The following is an 18,925-nucleotide window of genomic DNA, read 5'->3' as shown; positions in this document are numbered from 1 at the left end:
CAACTGTCTTAAGATCAAAGTATACACCAGCACCCTGAACAACCCTGCCTCCAAACTCCTTTACCTTAGGACAAAGGAAACTGCAGTGCTTTGGAACCTGGAGGAAATACTTTAAATGAAACTGCCCCTTGCCTCACTGCCTAATCCCTGCCGGTATTCTGGTATTGCTTTAGGTTCTTTTGTAGTATGCTCTCCCATAACTACTCAGTTTTGTATTTAGCATGCTCCGCACATTTAACCTTGCCTCCTCTTACACACTAAAACACACGTAAGGCTTATCACTCAGAATGACTGTCTTATGTTACATCACATGGTGAATACACTAAGTACTAGACTACTCTGTAAAAAGCTTTTGGAAAAAGTTCTTCAAAAAGTACCTACATACACCAAAACAACATACCTGAACATGCACAAAGGCTGCATCATATTTAATATCATCTGGACTGAAAGACTTATATGCAGATATTTTATTAACACTGTCAGTCCCAGATGGAGCAAGAATTCTTCATTCAGAACGTTTTACACACCCTTGAAGAGAGATGAGTAAGTACCTGCATATGTGGCAGGAAACCCTTCTTTTAAGAAGGGTGTATTGTAAAGGTGAATAATCTAAGAGTGATAATTAAGTGGTCACATCAAGTTCTGTGTCTGCCATATCTCGTGAAGCAATTCTTTGCATATGAGCAGGAACTTGAACTATAAAATACCTCTTAATTACAGGTTTTAAGGAATAGTTCCTAGGTTTATTGCAGGAATCCTAAAACACACATATGGCTAAATATCTAGTATTAAGAACATCTTCCTTTTTTCATGCAGATAGTAATTCAAGATGACACATTCATCAACTCCAAGAAACACAGTGTACTAGTCACTAAGAATCTGAAAAATGCACATGACAGGTAACTTTATGTAAACTGCATTACTAGTAGTTGTAGTTGTAGAAATAGCAGCAGCAGTAATAGTGTACATTTCCTGAGAACTTACTACATCTAGAAACATCAAAATTAATTTTTGAAAAGTCCTGTAAATAAGCACTATTATTATTCTAATTAACAGATGAGAAAACAGGCTTTAAGAGGTTTTAAAAGATGCGTTCAAGGTCATGCAGTTAGGACTTCAAATTATGGACTGGGCTCTTAAGCACTATGTTATACTGTGTAGCTTCAACTTAGTTACCCTGTCTCTATAAATCTTAACCCAACTTTCCTCCTTTGCCCTTATATGTTTATAGTAAATGAAACTGTCTAGATTCAATTAGAAATATTTCCAAATATCCCAATGGGTTCAACCTGCTAATATCTGGTTAACGAAATAAGCCTTTTTAAAACATATAAAGGTCAAGTTTAGTGTCAAAAATACTAACTAGAAAAAGTTCAGAAGGCTTGCTCATAACTACTCAAAAGCCAATTTGGCTCTCAAGTCATTTTGTTGAACAATACTGTCACATAAACCAAAACTCTGTGTAAGCTTAATATTATTCAGAGTAGATAAAAAACACTTATAAATGAAGAAGGAAAAAAAACATATAAAATTTACCTCCAGGCTTCACCATCATGCCATACCAAGCAGTCATATACAGGGCCAGGATCACTATATTTTTTCTCAAAAGAATTTAGCAATTCCACTTGACTTTGAAGTTCCTCCTTAATTAGCTTATTTGCCTAATCAATGAGAAAATTGATAAAAATTAGTATATTTTGTGCTTCTGAAAGGCGTATTATAACATACAACCAAAGATACAATGCTTCTGAAAAGTAAAGTCATTTTATCCTGGAAAAAAATATTAAGAAAATTTTGTTACATCTGTGTAACTTGTAGTTAATTTTTTTTTTTTTTGAGTTGGAGTCTCACTCTGTCGCCTAGACTGGAGTGCAGTGGCCGCTCCCGGCCACTGCAGCCTCGACCTGCTGGGCTTCGGCGATCCTTCCGCCTCAGCCTTCCGAGTAGCTGAAACTACAGGCGAACGCTACCACGCCCGGCTGATTTTTTGATTTATTGTAGAGATGAGGTCTTGCCAAGTTGACCAGGTGGGTCTCGAACCTGCGGGCTCAGGCAATCCACTCACCTCAGTGTCCCAAAGACGCGGGATTACAGGCTGAGCCACCGAGCCCGGCTTGTAGTTAAATTTAATGAAGGAGATATCAATTCCTTCAAACACTGAACAAGAAAGGTCTTCTACTTTATCACATTCAGTCACTCACTTGACCTATTACATTTTGGAAATGTTATTTGGTCAAGACATGTTGGCCAAAAGTAACTCTAAATTACTACAAAAATAAGTTAGCTATTGACTTTTAGATTTTTGTATCAAGGACCCCATGTTTGAAAATGAGACCCATGAGGTCTAATACTGAAAAACAAAGTATTTTGAAGATATCTTTAAAAAGTAAGTATTAATAATAATACTTACATATAATTATAGGATATTTTTAGGTCAAATCATTCAAAATTGCTGCTATTTAACCATTTTTGATCTACAAAAATGGTAATTTCATATGCTTCAACCTAAGTTTTTTGATAACTACATACTATATCGGATTGCTCTATATTCACCTATGTAGTCCTAGTGAATAGAAATGATTTTCACATGTTCCCAAAACCTTGCTTTTCTGTTTTATTTGTTCAGTATATTCAACATTTTTTCCTCCTTAAAGAAAATAGCCAATTATGCTTGACATTGTTGGTATACAAAATGTGAAAAAATGGATAACGAAATTCAGATCCCTCTTGTACAGTTAGCTGTATATACGTAGTACCTGAAATATTACATTTAACATACCTAACAGTAAGGTTGAAAATGTACAAATATTGATTTAATAGAAAGTAACAGGTGTTTAAACAGGATGCTACACATATATTAAGTAAATAAAAGTTAAATTTGTATATCAGTATATAGTATATGTTATATAGGCCAGTGGTTCAAAACCCCAGGTACATGGTAAAGCTCCTGGGAAGTTTTAAAAATACGTCTCTCTCACAAGTTTATAACTTAATTCCTCTACAGAACACAAACCCTGGCAGTTTTTAAAGCTCTTCATGTGATTCTAGTAGTAGCCAGAATTGACAACCACTAATATAACTTCATTCTGATTAAGAGGAGGTACGTGCATGCATGAAAAAGACAATTTAGAAGAATAAACACCAACTTATGGTGATCATCCTTCGGAAGGTGGCATTATGAAGGTTTTTCACCTGCAACTTTACAATCTTGTATTGTCCAAAGTTGCTGCAACTAGCATATGTTATTTTCATAATAAACCAAGATGCTATTTTCATTTATAAATTTACTCGGAAAAAATCTAATGTTAAGGATGTAGAACAATGGGAACTTTCATATACTTTTTGTCAAAATAAATTGGTACAACCACTTTTTTTAAAAATAGCATTTTAAACACAAAATAATGTTTAAAATAGCATTATGCGAAAGTAAAAAATTGAAAAAAAATCAAATAATCTGCAGAATGGATACATATGGTACATTCACACAACAGAATATCAGAGTAATGAAAATAAACTTCGACACCCCACAACATGGATGGATATTACGCACATTCAAATGAAAGAATATATGTTTGCATTTTCACAAAATTGAAAACAAGCAAAAGGATCTATAGTGTTAAAAGTCAAGATGATGGTTGTCTTTGGGGAGCAGAAAGGAAACAGTGAGTAGGAAGGTATGAGAGGGATTTCCGGGTGCAGTTTACATGGCAGAATTCATAACTTCATGCTTGTGATTTATGTATTTTTACCTTATATGTGTGATATGCTAATTAAGTTTTTAAAAATGAATAAGTATGTACATTGACTTCAGGACAAAAAATAAAAGAAAAATTAGTAAAATTAATCAACTTTTAAAAATTTGTGAAAAAAGAAAACTCTATTATTAAGAACTCTACAGTAATATAGTTCTACAGTAATGTTTAAATAAAAGCGACTAGCACCAACTTGAGAAGAGCCATTGTTGGCAACATCAAATTCTTCCTGTTTTCTACAGGCTTCTGCAAGGGCCACTCTGTGAACAGGGTCCCAGATTTTTTCCTTCCGTTCTTTCTGCAAAAACAGAAAAATTGCCTTACAGTGAGGCTGACAAATATTTAGGTAGACCTAAATGAACATTTATATGTGACTCTTGTTGTTACCAGTTGTGATGCTATACAATTCTTGTACAGAGGTTTAGAAAAATTGTTTTTAATAAAGTAGCTAAAGCAATGGATCAATTATTAAAAACTGGTTAGTCAATTCATTGCACTCAGATCGTAAGAGAAGTTTACCAACACATCTAAACCTATTCTTATGTATCACATCCCAAAATTTAAAACCTTCCCTTCTCCAAGAATATCTATTACTACCATGTCAGAAAACTAACTGAATTCCCAGTAACCTGAAGTAAGAAATTATGTGCTCAGGCCCATACAAAACTAAGAAATGCTGTAAGTCAAATATAAGCAGAGAAATACAGTTAACACTGCAGCGGCATTTTGATAGACATGCAGGCTTCCTCAGTTTCTTCTCTCTTAGGTTACTTATTTATTTTTTCCATTCTCTTTGACTTGATAAGGTTCTAAGTAACTGAAATTGGTTTTAACCTTTATCTCCAGTGTCTTTCACCCATGGTGTCTCCCAAAAGAAGTTTGTTAGTTAAAGGAATCCTTTCCAGTAAAATAGTCAACTCAAGTAAGCTAAAGGAAGAGTCTACTTTAACTAACAACTTGGTATTTGCATTAAATTATACCCTTTCAACACAGATGATTAAGTTTACTACTCCACGTAAAAATGCTGTGATATCTGTGTACTTCAGCCTGAAATTTAAAAAAATATCCAATAAGAGTAAAGTTATATGCATTATTCTTTTGTATTATTTTTGGAAGAATGATTAGAAACTGATAAATAAGTAAATGTTATATATGTAATTTCATCTCCCAGAAAAACACAAATATACAAAAATTTGAATATAATTTCAAGTATTCACAGATTCCCTAAGCTTAACCATGTATCCAATATTAAGAACCACTACTTTAAATGGATGAAATTCCACTGAACAGAATCACTCTTTGAGCAGTCACTGTTTGTTTAAAATCATTCAGCCCCCAAAACAATGAAAATTAATGAGCTTTTATGAAATTTTTTTTCTTCAGTAGGAATAAAATCTGAGGAAGAAGGTATACAAATTCCTGACACCAGATTGCACATTACCTGTATCCTTTCCTTAAGAGCCTTAGGATAGAAGTCATAGCCATTTTTTATGCCAATATGATATTTGCCTGAGGGATTTGTCCAGCTTGCAGGAATCTATAGAAAACAAAAGCAAATGTTCACTCACGAGATCCTTCCCAGCTCCGATGATTCACTACTGAGAAAGAAAGTATTTTACTTTCATTCTAATAGCTCAACTTGAATAAAGATGCTCAAGTAGTAGAGTAACATTTTTAATTCTCTCAGTAGTTGATATTTTTATGGCTTCTTTTTTCTCATTCATAGATAAGAAGGTACAACTAAAATAACACCTTTCATTTACACAACGCTTCATGGCTTATAAAATATTTTTTACATCATACCTGTTCTTAAACATCAAAGACACCTCATGTTCCCACCCCCACCACCACTCCATCACCCATCAAATCACTGGGAGAAAAGCAATTTACAGAACCCTCTCTACACTTAAAACAGAACTTTGCTCTCCTCTACAATACCATAGGGAAAATGCAGATACTAAACAAAAGCTCTTCGAATTCTTAAGAAAAAAGCTCTATAAAATCATGTTAATTATAAATAAGATCTTATACTACTCTTTTTAAGTATCTCAAAGTATTTAAATACAATACTTAGCTAATGACTTATGTAAAGAGTATATGTCTAGTTTACAAATGAAGAAAGCAAAACTGTAGAGATATTAAAGTACCTGCTCAAACAACAGGAAAGTTGAAAATTGGAATGCAGTTCTATTATGGAAACCAAAAATGCAGTGTAAAAGATATGGGATTTAAAGTCAGATAAATCTGGTTGTGAATCCCAACTCTATCATTAACTAGGTGGGACTCACAGGCTTCTACTTCCTTATATAAAAAAGGACTATCTTACGAAACTTGTGAATAATAAAATGCACTGAGCATCAACCGACTTGAAATATCAGTCAAGGAAATGAACAGTATTCATATTCTTTGCAATCATGAGACCCTGATCATCAAAACAGTTTGTAAGTGTGTATAAATTATAAGGTTGAACCACTCACTGCTGATTGACTCATCAATCCTCACTTGTGCAATGTCTTTAAACAACTCATCCCCATGTTCTTCATCTAATTATTTTTAAGGCATAAAACTTTTGGATGAAATTTTCTCACAACTAAATAGCGAAAAGCAATCATTCATAGAACCTCAAGGATCTACTCAATAGGACTTTTTAAAGGCCTACGTGTCGCTAATCATTTCCGAACCAACTGCATGTCTAGAGAACATGAAATTTCAAATATATTGACATACAAACTAGCACTTTTCATTCAAAACTGATCAACCTTCTTTAGGGAATAGGAATTCTGAACTTTAATGTTTTTGCAACAGCCCACGAGAAAACAAAGTGTTGCAACAATAAAAAAGTAAGCAGTCACTAGCTGGCGAATCTAAAGAATATGTATTCACAGTTGTCTCATTACATAAGTGGCTTTGTAACCCTCAGCTAGTGGCAACTTCTTTGTACGAAGAGATTACAAAAAGTCATTAAGTGCCAAAAGGTTAAATGGAATAACTAATTATAAAATAACTGCAAAATAAAAAAGTATTAAGACATTCTTAATTACAATTACTCAAAATATATAGTACAATACAAATAATCCAATAGACATAATTCACACTTAATTATTGAGACCAAAATCTTCACAGATCATAGAATCAGATCACCAGATCTCAAATTACAACTAAGTATTTTCCTTCTAGTCAAGGCAGACTATAGTTATAAAAATTACTAAAAAAAAGATATGAGTTATAATATGATTATCCAATCTACCTTCAGTCAAGTTTCAATGGTAGCCAAATGCTACCTTTATGAGGTAATTATGGAATGGTATATTTGAGTATTCTATATGGAACATTCTATACTCTATATGAAGCTATATAAATGAAGTTATTTTGGTCCTCTTAAGAATCAAACCTTTACATTTGACCATTCTAAGCTGATATCTTTAAAATAGTTTTAATTACATGGTAACTACAATATATCAAGACTGATTTTCATATGACATATACCAATTACATCTCAATTCTTAGACTCTCTTAAAGAGAGCATGTTTAACAAATAAAGTATTTTTCTTAGTAAGCCATGTGTTACTTGAGTGTTACCATACCATGTAGTGAAGTCTTTTTAGAGATTTTTTTGTTGTTTTAATGATTTTAGCCTTGCCAGCCTCATGGCACAGGCCAGTAAGCATATACAGTATGTCCTCTGGCTGTCACTACATCTAAATACTGTGCTAAATCTGGCCAAGTCATTCATTATACCTTGATTTACCTTTAAAAAATTAAGACAAAATATTGATTGTAAAAATGACTTCAAGTTAAATGTGGTAAAATGAAAAAAGCACTATGTTTCCTTCAAAAATGCTACTAAAATCAGAACAAAAGAAGGGGGAAAACCACCCAAACCCCCCCCAAAAAGGAGAAGAGGAAATGAGACTTTAGAAGCTCACCACAGTTTGAAGGGTGCAAAGTGAAAAGAAGGCACTGAAAATCAGTGGGGAAACTGTGGAATATTAACAGATGGTGTTGGGAGAACTGGGTCTTCTTATGGCAAAAAGGAAACAGGGCTCAAACTAAGTATATAAAATCAACTCAAGGTGAATTTTAGAACAAATAAGAAGAGAAAAGCTGTGAAACTTTTTAGAAACATAGGAGAATATCTTCATGAGCGTGAGGTCAAAAAATGCTTTTAAGATATACAAAGCCTTAATCCAAGAGGCAAAGATTGGTAAGATAAGATACGGACAGTAAATGGGAGAAGACACATGCAACACATATAATCCGAGGACGGGTAAACAGAATCTTACACATCAGTGAGAAAACAACAATTTAGTAGCATTAAAAAAAAGGGCAAATGAACTTTAACAGGAACTTTGTAAAGAGGACATCCAAATACCTAAACATATGGAAAGGTGCTCAATCTCATTAGTAATTAGAAAAATGCAAATTAAAACTACAATGTAATATACCTACATTCCCAGCATATTTTCAAAAATTAAAAAGTTTGAAGATACCAACTGTCAAAAGGGTAGCACAATTATTAGAACTTATACATGGCTAGTGGAAACGCCTTTTAATACAAACACTTTGAAAAACTGGTATGACCTGGTAAAGTTTATCTCCATGATTCAGCAATTTCACTCCAAGGAATACATCTTGCAGGGAGCCACACACATGTGCACAGGAAACATACACATCATAGCAGAGTGGATAGAATGTGGTATGTGCAAACCATGGCATACCTCAGCAATGAAACTGAATAAATCACCGCTACACATGACAACATGAACAAATCTCACAAACAACACTGATGGAGAGAAGGCACAAAATATAATATGCGAAATGAGACTGTTCATGCAATGTTCAAAAAAAGGGCAAAATCAAACAATACATTTTATGTATCCACATAGATGTGGTAAAACTATGAAAAAAAGCAAATAATCATCATACAAGTTGAAACAGGCTGTGAATGGGAGAACGCAAGAAGTCTGCGACATGGCCATATTCTTTGTCCTGGCCTGCGTGGGTACAATGGTATTAGCTTTATATATGTGCTTTATGTATGTATATTTTATAATAAAAGGTTTTAAGTTTCTACTCACTTTTTTTACTTTACCTAGGTCATGGGATTACCACTGGCCTTAAGTAAGTTACCAACAGTCTCTCAACCTGAGAGCATCATCCAGAGAGTGACACCAAAATGTTCAAAGCACCTAACTAATAGCTGACCCTAAACTGGGACGACTAAGACTCTGTCAGTAGTTGATGGGCTATTCAGAAGACGGAGAAAAAGAATACATTTAATTATTTTTAAAGCATGACTACATCAAGGAAGCTTGAAGACTTCATTGTGTTCCTTTCTGATACTGTGTCCTAAAGTGTGGGAGAGACCCAACTATTCAGAATCCCAGTGACTAATAATTCTTTTTAGTGGCCATGGCAAAATATCCAAATGCCTGCACATCCTTGAAAGAAAGCCAAACGTGTGTGGGAACATTTTACAGATGAACGGAGTAGGGAGTTGTAACCTAGACAATGGGCTGAAGGGTTGCATAAAGTGCAATGAGACTCCCACTGCCCCATTCCACATCCTGCCGAAACCTCACCAAGCAGGCAACTCTCCTCATTTGAACCACAGAGGAGTTAGGATGTCAACCTTCTGGAGGAGTTTACACAGTAGAGAGCTGAGACACATCAAAACGGGATCCACATAAGGTCACCCCAGGCCCCTTTCGTGCTGTGACTCCCTGAACACCAACAGTCAGGCTTGCCTCTCAGTCTTCCCCTAAACCCCAGGCCAATCAGGCTAAGTCCTTGAGCATACAAATGGAAAAAAATATACTGTATACTAATATTTTGGTGTGCCCGCCCCCTACTACCCCACAGTGAAATCACCAAAGAGAGAATTTCCAGTCACCATTTCTTATTCCTTGCTAAATAACAGATATCCAGGGATGACTAGACATCTAAGGAAACATCTAAAGTCAAAGGCAGAGAATGGGGAAAAGAAAGAGGAGGTAGCACAGGAAAAAAGGGGGCAAGAGGAGGAGTAAGAGGGTGAAGAAAAAAGAGGAGGAGAAGCAGAAGAGGACACTAAAGAGACGAGCAGGAAAAGAAGGAAAGAAACATTGAAATTAAAAAAAAATAAAGACAATAATTAATATTCTCACAGACAAAATGTTACATACCTGATACAAAAATATGCTCTGAGTGATCAAGGGTTTTGCAATTAAAAATATGCAAAATTCAACAAAATTCACAAAAGGGTGAGATGAGAATATTGAAAAAATCTTGGAAATCTCTCAGTAAGAAAAAAGACAAAAGGCAGTGAAGAAAGGTGGAAAAACATTAAAAACTGGAGAATCAATTCAAGAGGTCCAATGTCCAATTAACAGCAGTCCCAGATAACAGAACAGCAAAAACAACAGGGATGCAGATATGCAAGAGACAATGCAGAAACATTTCTTGTAAATAAAGGACCTGAGAGTTAAACCCTCTTCTTCCACATATTAATTCTACAAATTAAAAACTAAAACTTAAAAAAAGAATTCAAGAGATAGAAAGTATTAGTGTGTTATTTAAAAGTCTGAAGAGAGCCGGGCTCGGTGGCTCAGCCTGTAATCCCACACTTTTGGAAGGCTGAGGTGAGTGGATTGCCTGAGCCCGTGGGTTCAAGACCCACCTGGGCAGGCGAGACCTCATCTCTACAGTAAATCAAAATATTAGCCGGGCATGGTGGTGAGCGCCTGTAATTCCAGCTACTCGGAAGGCTGAGGCGGAAGGATCGCCGGAGCCCAGCAGGTCGAGGCTGCGGTGGCTGGGAGTGGCCACTGCACTCCAGTCTGGGCGACAGAGCGAGACTCCAACTCAAAAAAAAAAAAAAAAAGTCTAAAGAGAATTTAACGTATTCAGACTTTAGCCTGGTACAGGAGAAATCAGTGGGGGAGAAATGGAACAGGTGACTTAATTTTTCTTGTTAGAAGCTCTATAAAAATTTTGTCTTTTTAAACTATGCAGACATATGAAACACAATTAAAATTTAAACTTAAAAACCCACAATGATGGACTGAGAATACTTAACAGTAAAGCTAAAGAAATCTATCATCTGGTTGGAAAAGACCAACCTTATCAATTTTTTATTTTGTTTAATAGCAATGTATAGGGTATATATAATTCTACCTTTGAATTCATGTGGTCTATCTAAAGCAGGGACTACTACAGCTATTTAAAAATAAATGATTGAGAATAGTATTTTATTTAAGGTTTTAAATTTGCATGACTTACTAGTTTCTCAGAGTACCGCACCTCATAGGAATCCCAAGATTACTATTATAAGAATAACATGGCTTCCACCTTGGCTCACTTACTGAGGAAAAACAGCTGCCATGCTATAAAGGAAAAGTGCAGAGAGGCCATGTGGCAAAGAAGGCAGGCCAGCAATCCTCCAGCAGCTTGGAAACAGACTCACCCTTTCCCCACCAAGCTGAGCCTTTAGTGAAGCTACAGTCATGGCTAACAGCTTGTAACCTCATGAGATATTCTGATCTAGAGGCAGCCAGCTAACTCACACTCAGATCCTGACTCACAGAAACGATGAGGTAACAAATATTCGTTGTTTTAAACCAGGAGATGTTGGTTTAAATCTGTTTAACCTGTTATGCTGCAATAGGTCATTTAATACCCTGCCACCAAATATAAGCTAAAAACTTTAGATGTTTTGAGGCAACAGTACAAAAAAACTCAAAAAGAAGATAAAAGTTCCAAACCTTAAGCACTCTTCCTGAAAGACCAATAATTTCACCATCTTTTGGCTCTACTTCTGTTGCAGTATTCACATCACCACTTCCTGTTGTATCAATGATATCAATGATTTTTGGTTTTCCATCAGTTGTAACCTGAAAATTGAGACAAAATAGGAATTACAGATTTTAGGTTTTTATCCTTAAAGAGAGCAACACGAACATGTGTGTGCATATTCATTTAAAAAACAGAACTAAATAGTTCTAAGCCAAAAATCTGACAAATACTAGTAAGAAAACTTAGTTATGGAAAACACCACAGAATCCTTCAAGTGGTTTCATACATTCACTTAATATACACTTACCAAGCACTTACTACAGTCCACATCCTATTTTGGATGTTAGGGATACAGCAGTGATCAATACACAAAAATCCCTGACCTCACAGATCTTATACTGAAGAAGCAGTTAATAAACAAAGAAATAAAATAAAGAATAATGGCGGTAATTACTATGGAGAAAAATGAGCAGGAAAGGGAGACATGTAGTGAGGGGTTTTCAATTTAAACTCAGCTGGTCAAGGAAGGCCTTGCTGAGATGGCAGCATCTGAGAAAAGATCTGAAGAAGGTGAGCTGGGGCCTGGAGAAGTATGTAACTTTAGGGGAAAAAAATTACATTTGGTGGCATCATTACTGGATGCCACACTAGCACCTCAAACTCAACAAGTCTAAAGTTCAAACTGAACATGCCCCCAAACCTCTTTTTCTCCAGACTTTTCCAATCCAGGAATCCCCACACACACAGATGCGCAAAGCAGAAACTTACCAATTCTCTGATTCTTTACTGCAATTTACTCCTCACATTAAAGATACCAGGAAGTACTGTTAATTCCTTCCCTAGAACATACTTCAAATCCATCTGATTTTCACAGCCTCTATCCTAACAGAGGATTAGGTGCTTTAGAGAAAGCACCATCAACTCTTGCCTTCATGATGGTTATCACTTCCTTAGAGGTCTCCCAGCTGCCATTGTTGGTGGTATCTCTAATCTGTTGCATAAGCCTAATCTGAACCTTGGAAATCTGAAATGCTCCAAAATCTTTCTGAAAGTCAGCAAGACACAAAGGATGTGTTCATTGGAGCGTTTCAGATTCTGGTACTCAATCTGTACTAAAACAAGTTTATTATATCAGTTCTCTCCTTTAAGCCCAGCAGTGGATTCACAGAGCACTCAGAATACTTATATAAAACGCCCCGGACCATCTGACCCTTGCCACTCTCAGTTACTCACAACGCTAAACCACACAAACTTCCTTTTAATTCCTAAAATATGCCCAAATTTTTCCAGTCCTGTTACTATTTATTTATTTATTTATTTGAGTTGGAGTCTCACTCTGTCGCCCAGACTGGAGTGCAGTGGCCGCTCCCGGCCACCGCAGCCTCGACCTGCTGGGCTCCGGCAATCCTTCCTCCTCAGCCTTCCAAGTAGCCGGAATTACACGCATGCGCTGCCACGCCCGGCTGATTTTTTGATTTATTGTAGAGATGAGGTCTCGCTGCCCAGGCGGGTCTTGAACCGGCGGGCTCAGGCAAACCACTCACCTCAGCCTCCCAAAGGCGCGGGATTACAGGCTGAGCCACCGAGCCCGGCTCTGTTGCTATTTAAACAGGTTCCTTCTGTCTGGAATTTTCTACCCCTTTAGTTGTTCCACAGGATTCCATCTTATCTTTCAGTTTTCTACTGAAGTGTCACCCCTTCAGGAAGGCCTCCTTAGTGATCTCGTAAGTGGATGTCATCCTAAACTCGATTATTCTTTCTCCCTGTATCTTGTTTCCTTCCCAGAACATAATTCAGTTTCTAATTATACAGTTAGGAGATTCTTGATCTATTTCCCCTATTAGAATATCAAGCTCCATAAGGGCAAGAACTGTGTCTATTGATTCAATATGTACCCAATACCTTAGCAGTGCTTGTTTGGCACTCAGTAAATATTTACTCATCGAATGATCTGATACTAATTATTTAGCATTAAGACTGATTTTTCTTAAGGTATGGTTCATGGCAGCCCACACATTTTCATTTGAGCTATACGCGTAACAGTGTGTATTTTCATACTGTTTTGTGGGGAAAATCATTTCTAGGCTCTTTTTAGCTAGCTTAGCAAAGGGAAATGTGGTTCAGGATATCGTGTACTGAATTACCAACAGAAATCAGACACAGAGACACAAAGACTGAAAAAAGATGACTCCTACCCTCAAGAAAGAAACAGAAATGTAAAAAGTGTCAACAATATGAAAGAGCACACAGCCTTCTGACTCCTTTTCCACCTGCAGAATTCATATCTTTAATACAAAGCTCAATGTCCATAATGTCCATTTCTTTTGAGTCTTTCTGACCAACATGCACCTTTCCCCAACATCAAGTATTTTCTCTGCAATATCCTCAAAGCTTTGAAATCGAGGTACAGCCTGAAGGAGAGGGAAATTCATTATATGGAAGAAACAAAGATACACATTTTTATTCTTTGCTAGATAAAGCAAGGGGGTGGTTGGTGGACCCCAAATCTCACTTCAGTCATGTTGCCAAGGAACAACTGAGGGTCTGATAGCTGTAAGGGGCCATAAAGGCTTCCCAGGCACAGCTGTTATTTTCATGTATGGTAATTATTAAGTTGGAAGTTTGCTTCTTGGGAACTGTCTACACTAGTAACAAATGAGAATTTTAATACTCAGAAAGCACAAAGTCATAGTTAAAAAAAAAAAGTTAATGTAGAAATCATACCAAACCCTGAGAAAATTTAAATAAGAAACTCATTTTGAAGGGACAGGCTATGTATCTCAAAGTAAAATTTTTAACAAATTAAAGAAAAACGTAAGAAAACCTACCAAAGTAAAAATGAAAACAAGAGAAAGTGACTACCCTATAAAATTAAAACTAGCTGGATCATGTACTATTAAGAAAATAACTTATTTTAAGATGTATTCCAAATAAGTACATAATTTGAAAGACATAGAATAGCACCAAGAACACAAGTCACCTATCTTCATCTTCTCATTCAATATGCAAATTTCAGTGACCTGAGATTAAGGATAATAAGAGATCACTAACAAATCAGACAGATTCCTCTCATTAGAAACTTTACTAACATTATATGAGCAAAGTAAAAAAAGTCTAATGGGATTTAGTGGCTTATATACCATCTACTTCCACAAGTTTTACACATACACACACACACGCTTTCATTAAATATTATGTAATTTTTCTACCCATGTATTTCCTTTTTTTTTTTTGAGTTGGAGTCTCACTCTGTCGCCCAGACTGGAGTGCAGTGGCCGCTCCCGGCCACCGCAGCCTTGACCTGCTAGGCTCCGGTGATCCTTCAGCCTCAGCCTTCCGAGTGGCCGGAATTACAGGTGCGCGCTACCACACCCGGCTAATTTTTTGATTTATTGTAGAGATGAGGTCTCACCTGCCCAGGCAGGTCTTGAACCCGCAGGCTCAGGCAATCCACTCACCTCAGCCTCCCAAAGGCGCAGGATTACAGGCTGAGCCACCGAGCCCGGCTCCATGTATTTCTTACTTCAATATTAGATAAAAGCAACTACTTCACTGAAGACAAAAAGGCAAAAACAGAAATTTAGTTACAGGAGGGTTTTTAAAAAACCCTCAGGCAAACCACCTGAGAATTTTGCAACAGATCTTTCGAAGAAAAAAAAGGAAGCTGAAATGCTAACACTGGATCTGTATCCCTCACCTTTGAGGAAGAGGAGGCCTCACATGGGGGAAAAAAAGAATTGCAAGCATGGACAGAGTTATTATAGGTAGAGCTATGGTGTCAACTCCTGTGCGACGGAAGGGAGACTGGGAAATGCTTACTGGGCTATGCTGGAGGGATGAAACAGTTGGAGGGATGAAACAGAAATTGCCCAGAGGTTTTCCCAAAATGTCAGGAATCTAAGTTACTGTATATCTGCACTGTAACCATTAAGGCAGAGGAGTTGTGAGGGTTGGAAGATTCACCAAACACTCCTAGAGAGAATCAGAACAAAACAGGAGGTGGGGGGAGGTAAGTCTGCAATCTATACTAAACAAAACAAAGTAAATGTGTAAGTATATACAAAATTTCATGAAAGATACTGAAAATATTATTTTAAGCAAGGAAAGATTTAACAAACAAATACTATTCAGGGCTTTATTCTGAGTATGTAATGATGAATAAATAAAACAATCTTTGCTTCCAGAAAGTTTATTATTAGAAAGACAAATGGGTTTACTATTAGAAAGAAAGTTTATTATTAGAAAGAGAGAATGACAATACAGGACAATAAATAATAGAGGTAAGGACAGTATCTATGAAAGCATATGAGAAGACAAAACCCAGCTTGGGAAAATGAGAGGGAGTCAACTGAAAAAGAGAGAACAGAAACTTAGGTGAATGTAAAAATAGATTTTTATAAAATTACTTATAACCTCCTCCTCCAAACGCTTTTTCCTCCATGAAGAAATTATATTCCTTCATTATGCAAATATATACTTTTTTTTCATTAAACAAGAACACTTAACAAGTATATTTCATACAAAATAAATTTTGATATATGCTTTCAAAGAATTTTAACTCTACCAGGAAAAAGCTATGTAAACAGAAATACCAAAATGAAATACTGTAAGTGGTATTAGAGGAATATAAACAGGTAGCTAGGAGGGCAAAGAGGAGAAAAAAGCTAAATAGCTGTCAACAGGAACTGGACATTACTCATCTCTGAAGCTTCAGACCTTAACATGAGGGCGGGCACATACTCATAAATACTGTATGTAGTGACAGGCAAAAATATATCAGTGAACTTCCTAAAAAGTAATGGAGTCAAAACCTAGCTGGGTCTTAAAGGATTAAGCAGAAGTTTATAGGTGATGGTAGAAGGCTTGCAGGCAGATTAACCACCACATGCAAAGGTCTGTGGTGAGTCGAGGAGTGAAATGTTCAAGAGGGACGCACAGGATGAAAGTGGGGGTGGCACCTATGAACAGAAGAAATGGTGAGGATGAGGCTGTGTGAGGAGGCTGCAGCTGGACAGTGATGGGCTTCATATACACACTTACATACACAGTTCCAAAAACTGAATTTCTATGCAAAAAGCAACTGGGATTCCAAAACGAGTTTGTTTTAAACAAGGATGCAATACAAGATGTGTTTTTTAAGGAATGTATCTTTGGCGATGTGAAGAACAGGTCAAAGAGAAGCAAGACTTAGTGACAGGGGGACCTACTAGCTACTGTATATGCATATTCTGTTCTAGTCCAAGTTCCATTTTCGTCTGTGACACCTGACTGTCCAGTTCTCACTGGCCAGCATGCCTTCTCCCCCACAATCCCTCAATGATCATTTTAACAGATACAGTTTGTAAGACTAACCCACTGAACACAACCTTAGGCACTTAGCAGGTGCCTGAATATTTGCTGAGGAAATGTTTAATCACTCATTTAATTATTACTCTTTCTCATACTATCCATTCTCCATTTTTAGCATTCCCAAAGAGCTGTCACAATCAAACTGGGCCCAAGAAAGTCATCAAAGAATGAGAGAACCCACTGTGTTCTTGAACATTTTTCACTTGTGCCTCTAGTCCTTTACTCAGACCCAGCTGGTTTTCAGAATGGGCAGTTCAGCCTCATCTTCCTCCCATTTCATTCTTTCCTTCCTTTTTATTTCTATGAACTTCTAATCTTAATGATGTACACATAGATCTAGAAAATTTGTTAAAGGGGAAAAAACCCTTACAAATTGACTCATGTTTGTAAGCCACCTTGCTGAATTTCTTTAACTGGCCATGAGTAGGCCAGTATCTTAAAGTTGATACAAAATAAGGAGTATGTTTTCATTTGATTTCAATATTTTATTGCGTGAATATTTATGTTATTACACGCAAATATCTAACACATATTTGCCCTTCAGATAATAAGTGATTAAAAATCCAGCATAAACTCTTTCTACTTAACATCCTTGCTTTTAAAAAAGTAGAGTTTAATATTTTTCTTGAGCACTTAAAAAAGCTGCACGTAATTAATACTCTCGTAATCAACTTTCATAGCAAAACTGTGGGGTGAAAATTGCGACTTTAGCGAGAATAACAGAATAACGAGAAACACCACTTGGAAATTCTAAGAACAAATTCTACTGAGCAGTCCTTCTCCAAACTTTTCTGACCCTCTTATTATCCTGACAAAAGAATCTCTGAGGTGAACCACTTATCCCAGCTGCTCTCCTCCCACTTGCCGCTATAAAAAGTAAATACACACCACAGCAGAATGGAAAGCACCAAGACTCTGTAATAAAGTCTCAATGAGGTGATAGCTGTCATTGTTTTCTCTTTAAATTACTAATACAACAACTATACAACTACAGCTACCAGGAGGGAAACATCACCTGCTCCTCTTCTAATTCATCAATGGTGTGTTGTACTACAAAGTGGTGCTGAAGATTAAGTGCCAGGAAGCAGGATTCCCAGAAGGTTTAGAAATAGTCAGCCCACTGATCCCCCACCCCCTATTACTTCCAGATCTCCAAAATGCTGCCTCAATTATCAGGGAGCACAATAAAGGATTCAGAGAGCTGGGGACATTGGGGGAAGGAGGAAGAGAATTATTAAACAACGTCTGGTGCAAAAAGGGGTATAAAACATACAGACGGGAGGTTGATGAACAAGAGAGATCAGCTACAGCAGAGTTAGTCAGGGAAGATGCTGGGAGATGGAGTTTGAAAAGGGGTGAAATTTCAGGAAAGGGCTAAATTGACAAAAAGTTAAACTTTCAACATTTTGAACCGAACGCTTTCAGCCGAGAGACCTCATTTAAAAAAACAAGAATAACCTCACTAAAAAAAGATGAAGGTACCCTGACTTAAGGATTTCAGAGCTGCCCGAGGCAAAATTAAATACTTTTTAAAAACCACAGCCTAAGAATGCTGTCTAACGTCTTGAGGTTTACAAAAAATACAGAAGCATCATTCCACAAGGTCTGAAGAGTTCGCCAAAAGCAAACTTAGCCGGATCCACTCTTTTGCAAACGAAGACAAGATTCAACGACCCTAAGCAAGTACAACTGCAGACGAGCGTTTAAAAATAGAACACACAAAACTACCCGAAGGAACAATTCCGGAAGTGGTCTGAGTTATCTTCTTGAAACCCGGCTTTCGTGGCTAAAGGCGAACTGTCCTTCCCCAAACCAAGTATCTCGAACCCTAAAAATTAAGCGCTCACAGGTCATTTGGCTGTTTTCTCCACCCCCCCCCACCCCGGGGACAACAACGGCCAAATTCTCGCCGGAAAAGCCCGGGCACGGACCGGTGCCCGAGGCACGAGGGACCTGCGGAGGGAGGCGGCGTGGAGGCAAGGCGCCCCGGGGTGCCCGGCCTGGCAGCGCCTCGGCCACGAGGAAGGGGTTTCCCCGGGGCCACGGGGGGA

General features: G+C 37.1%; 1 protein-coding gene across 1 annotated transcript in view; it reads right to left on the bottom strand.

The window, feature by feature from the left end:
• TPP2 (tripeptidyl peptidase 2) overlaps positions 1-18,925 on the bottom strand; it is a gene marked incomplete at its 5' end in the record, with an annotated part of 155,369 nt that overhangs the window by 50,552 nt on the left and 85,892 nt on the right. Inside the window, 4 exons of the mRNA XM_021719109.1 lie at positions 1,537-1,661; positions 3,946-4,050; positions 5,194-5,289; positions 11,495-11,628. Of these exons, the coding sequence (XP_021574784.1) occupies positions 1,537-1,661; positions 3,946-4,050; positions 5,194-5,289; positions 11,495-11,628 (460 nt within the window). The remainder of the gene's footprint in view (positions 1-1,536; positions 1,662-3,945; positions 4,051-5,193; positions 5,290-11,494; positions 11,629-18,925) is intronic.

Source organism: Carlito syrichta, unplaced genomic scaffold (assembly GCF_000164805.1).
Source record: "Carlito syrichta isolate Samal-C Ts95f unplaced genomic scaffold, Tarsius_syrichta-2.0.1 Scaffold113575, whole genome shotgun sequence".
Lineage (NCBI taxonomy): Eukaryota > Metazoa > Chordata > Mammalia > Primates > Tarsiidae > Carlito > Carlito syrichta.
Note: the sequence above shows the minus strand (reverse complement) of the source record. Positions and strands in the feature narration are given on the sequence as shown.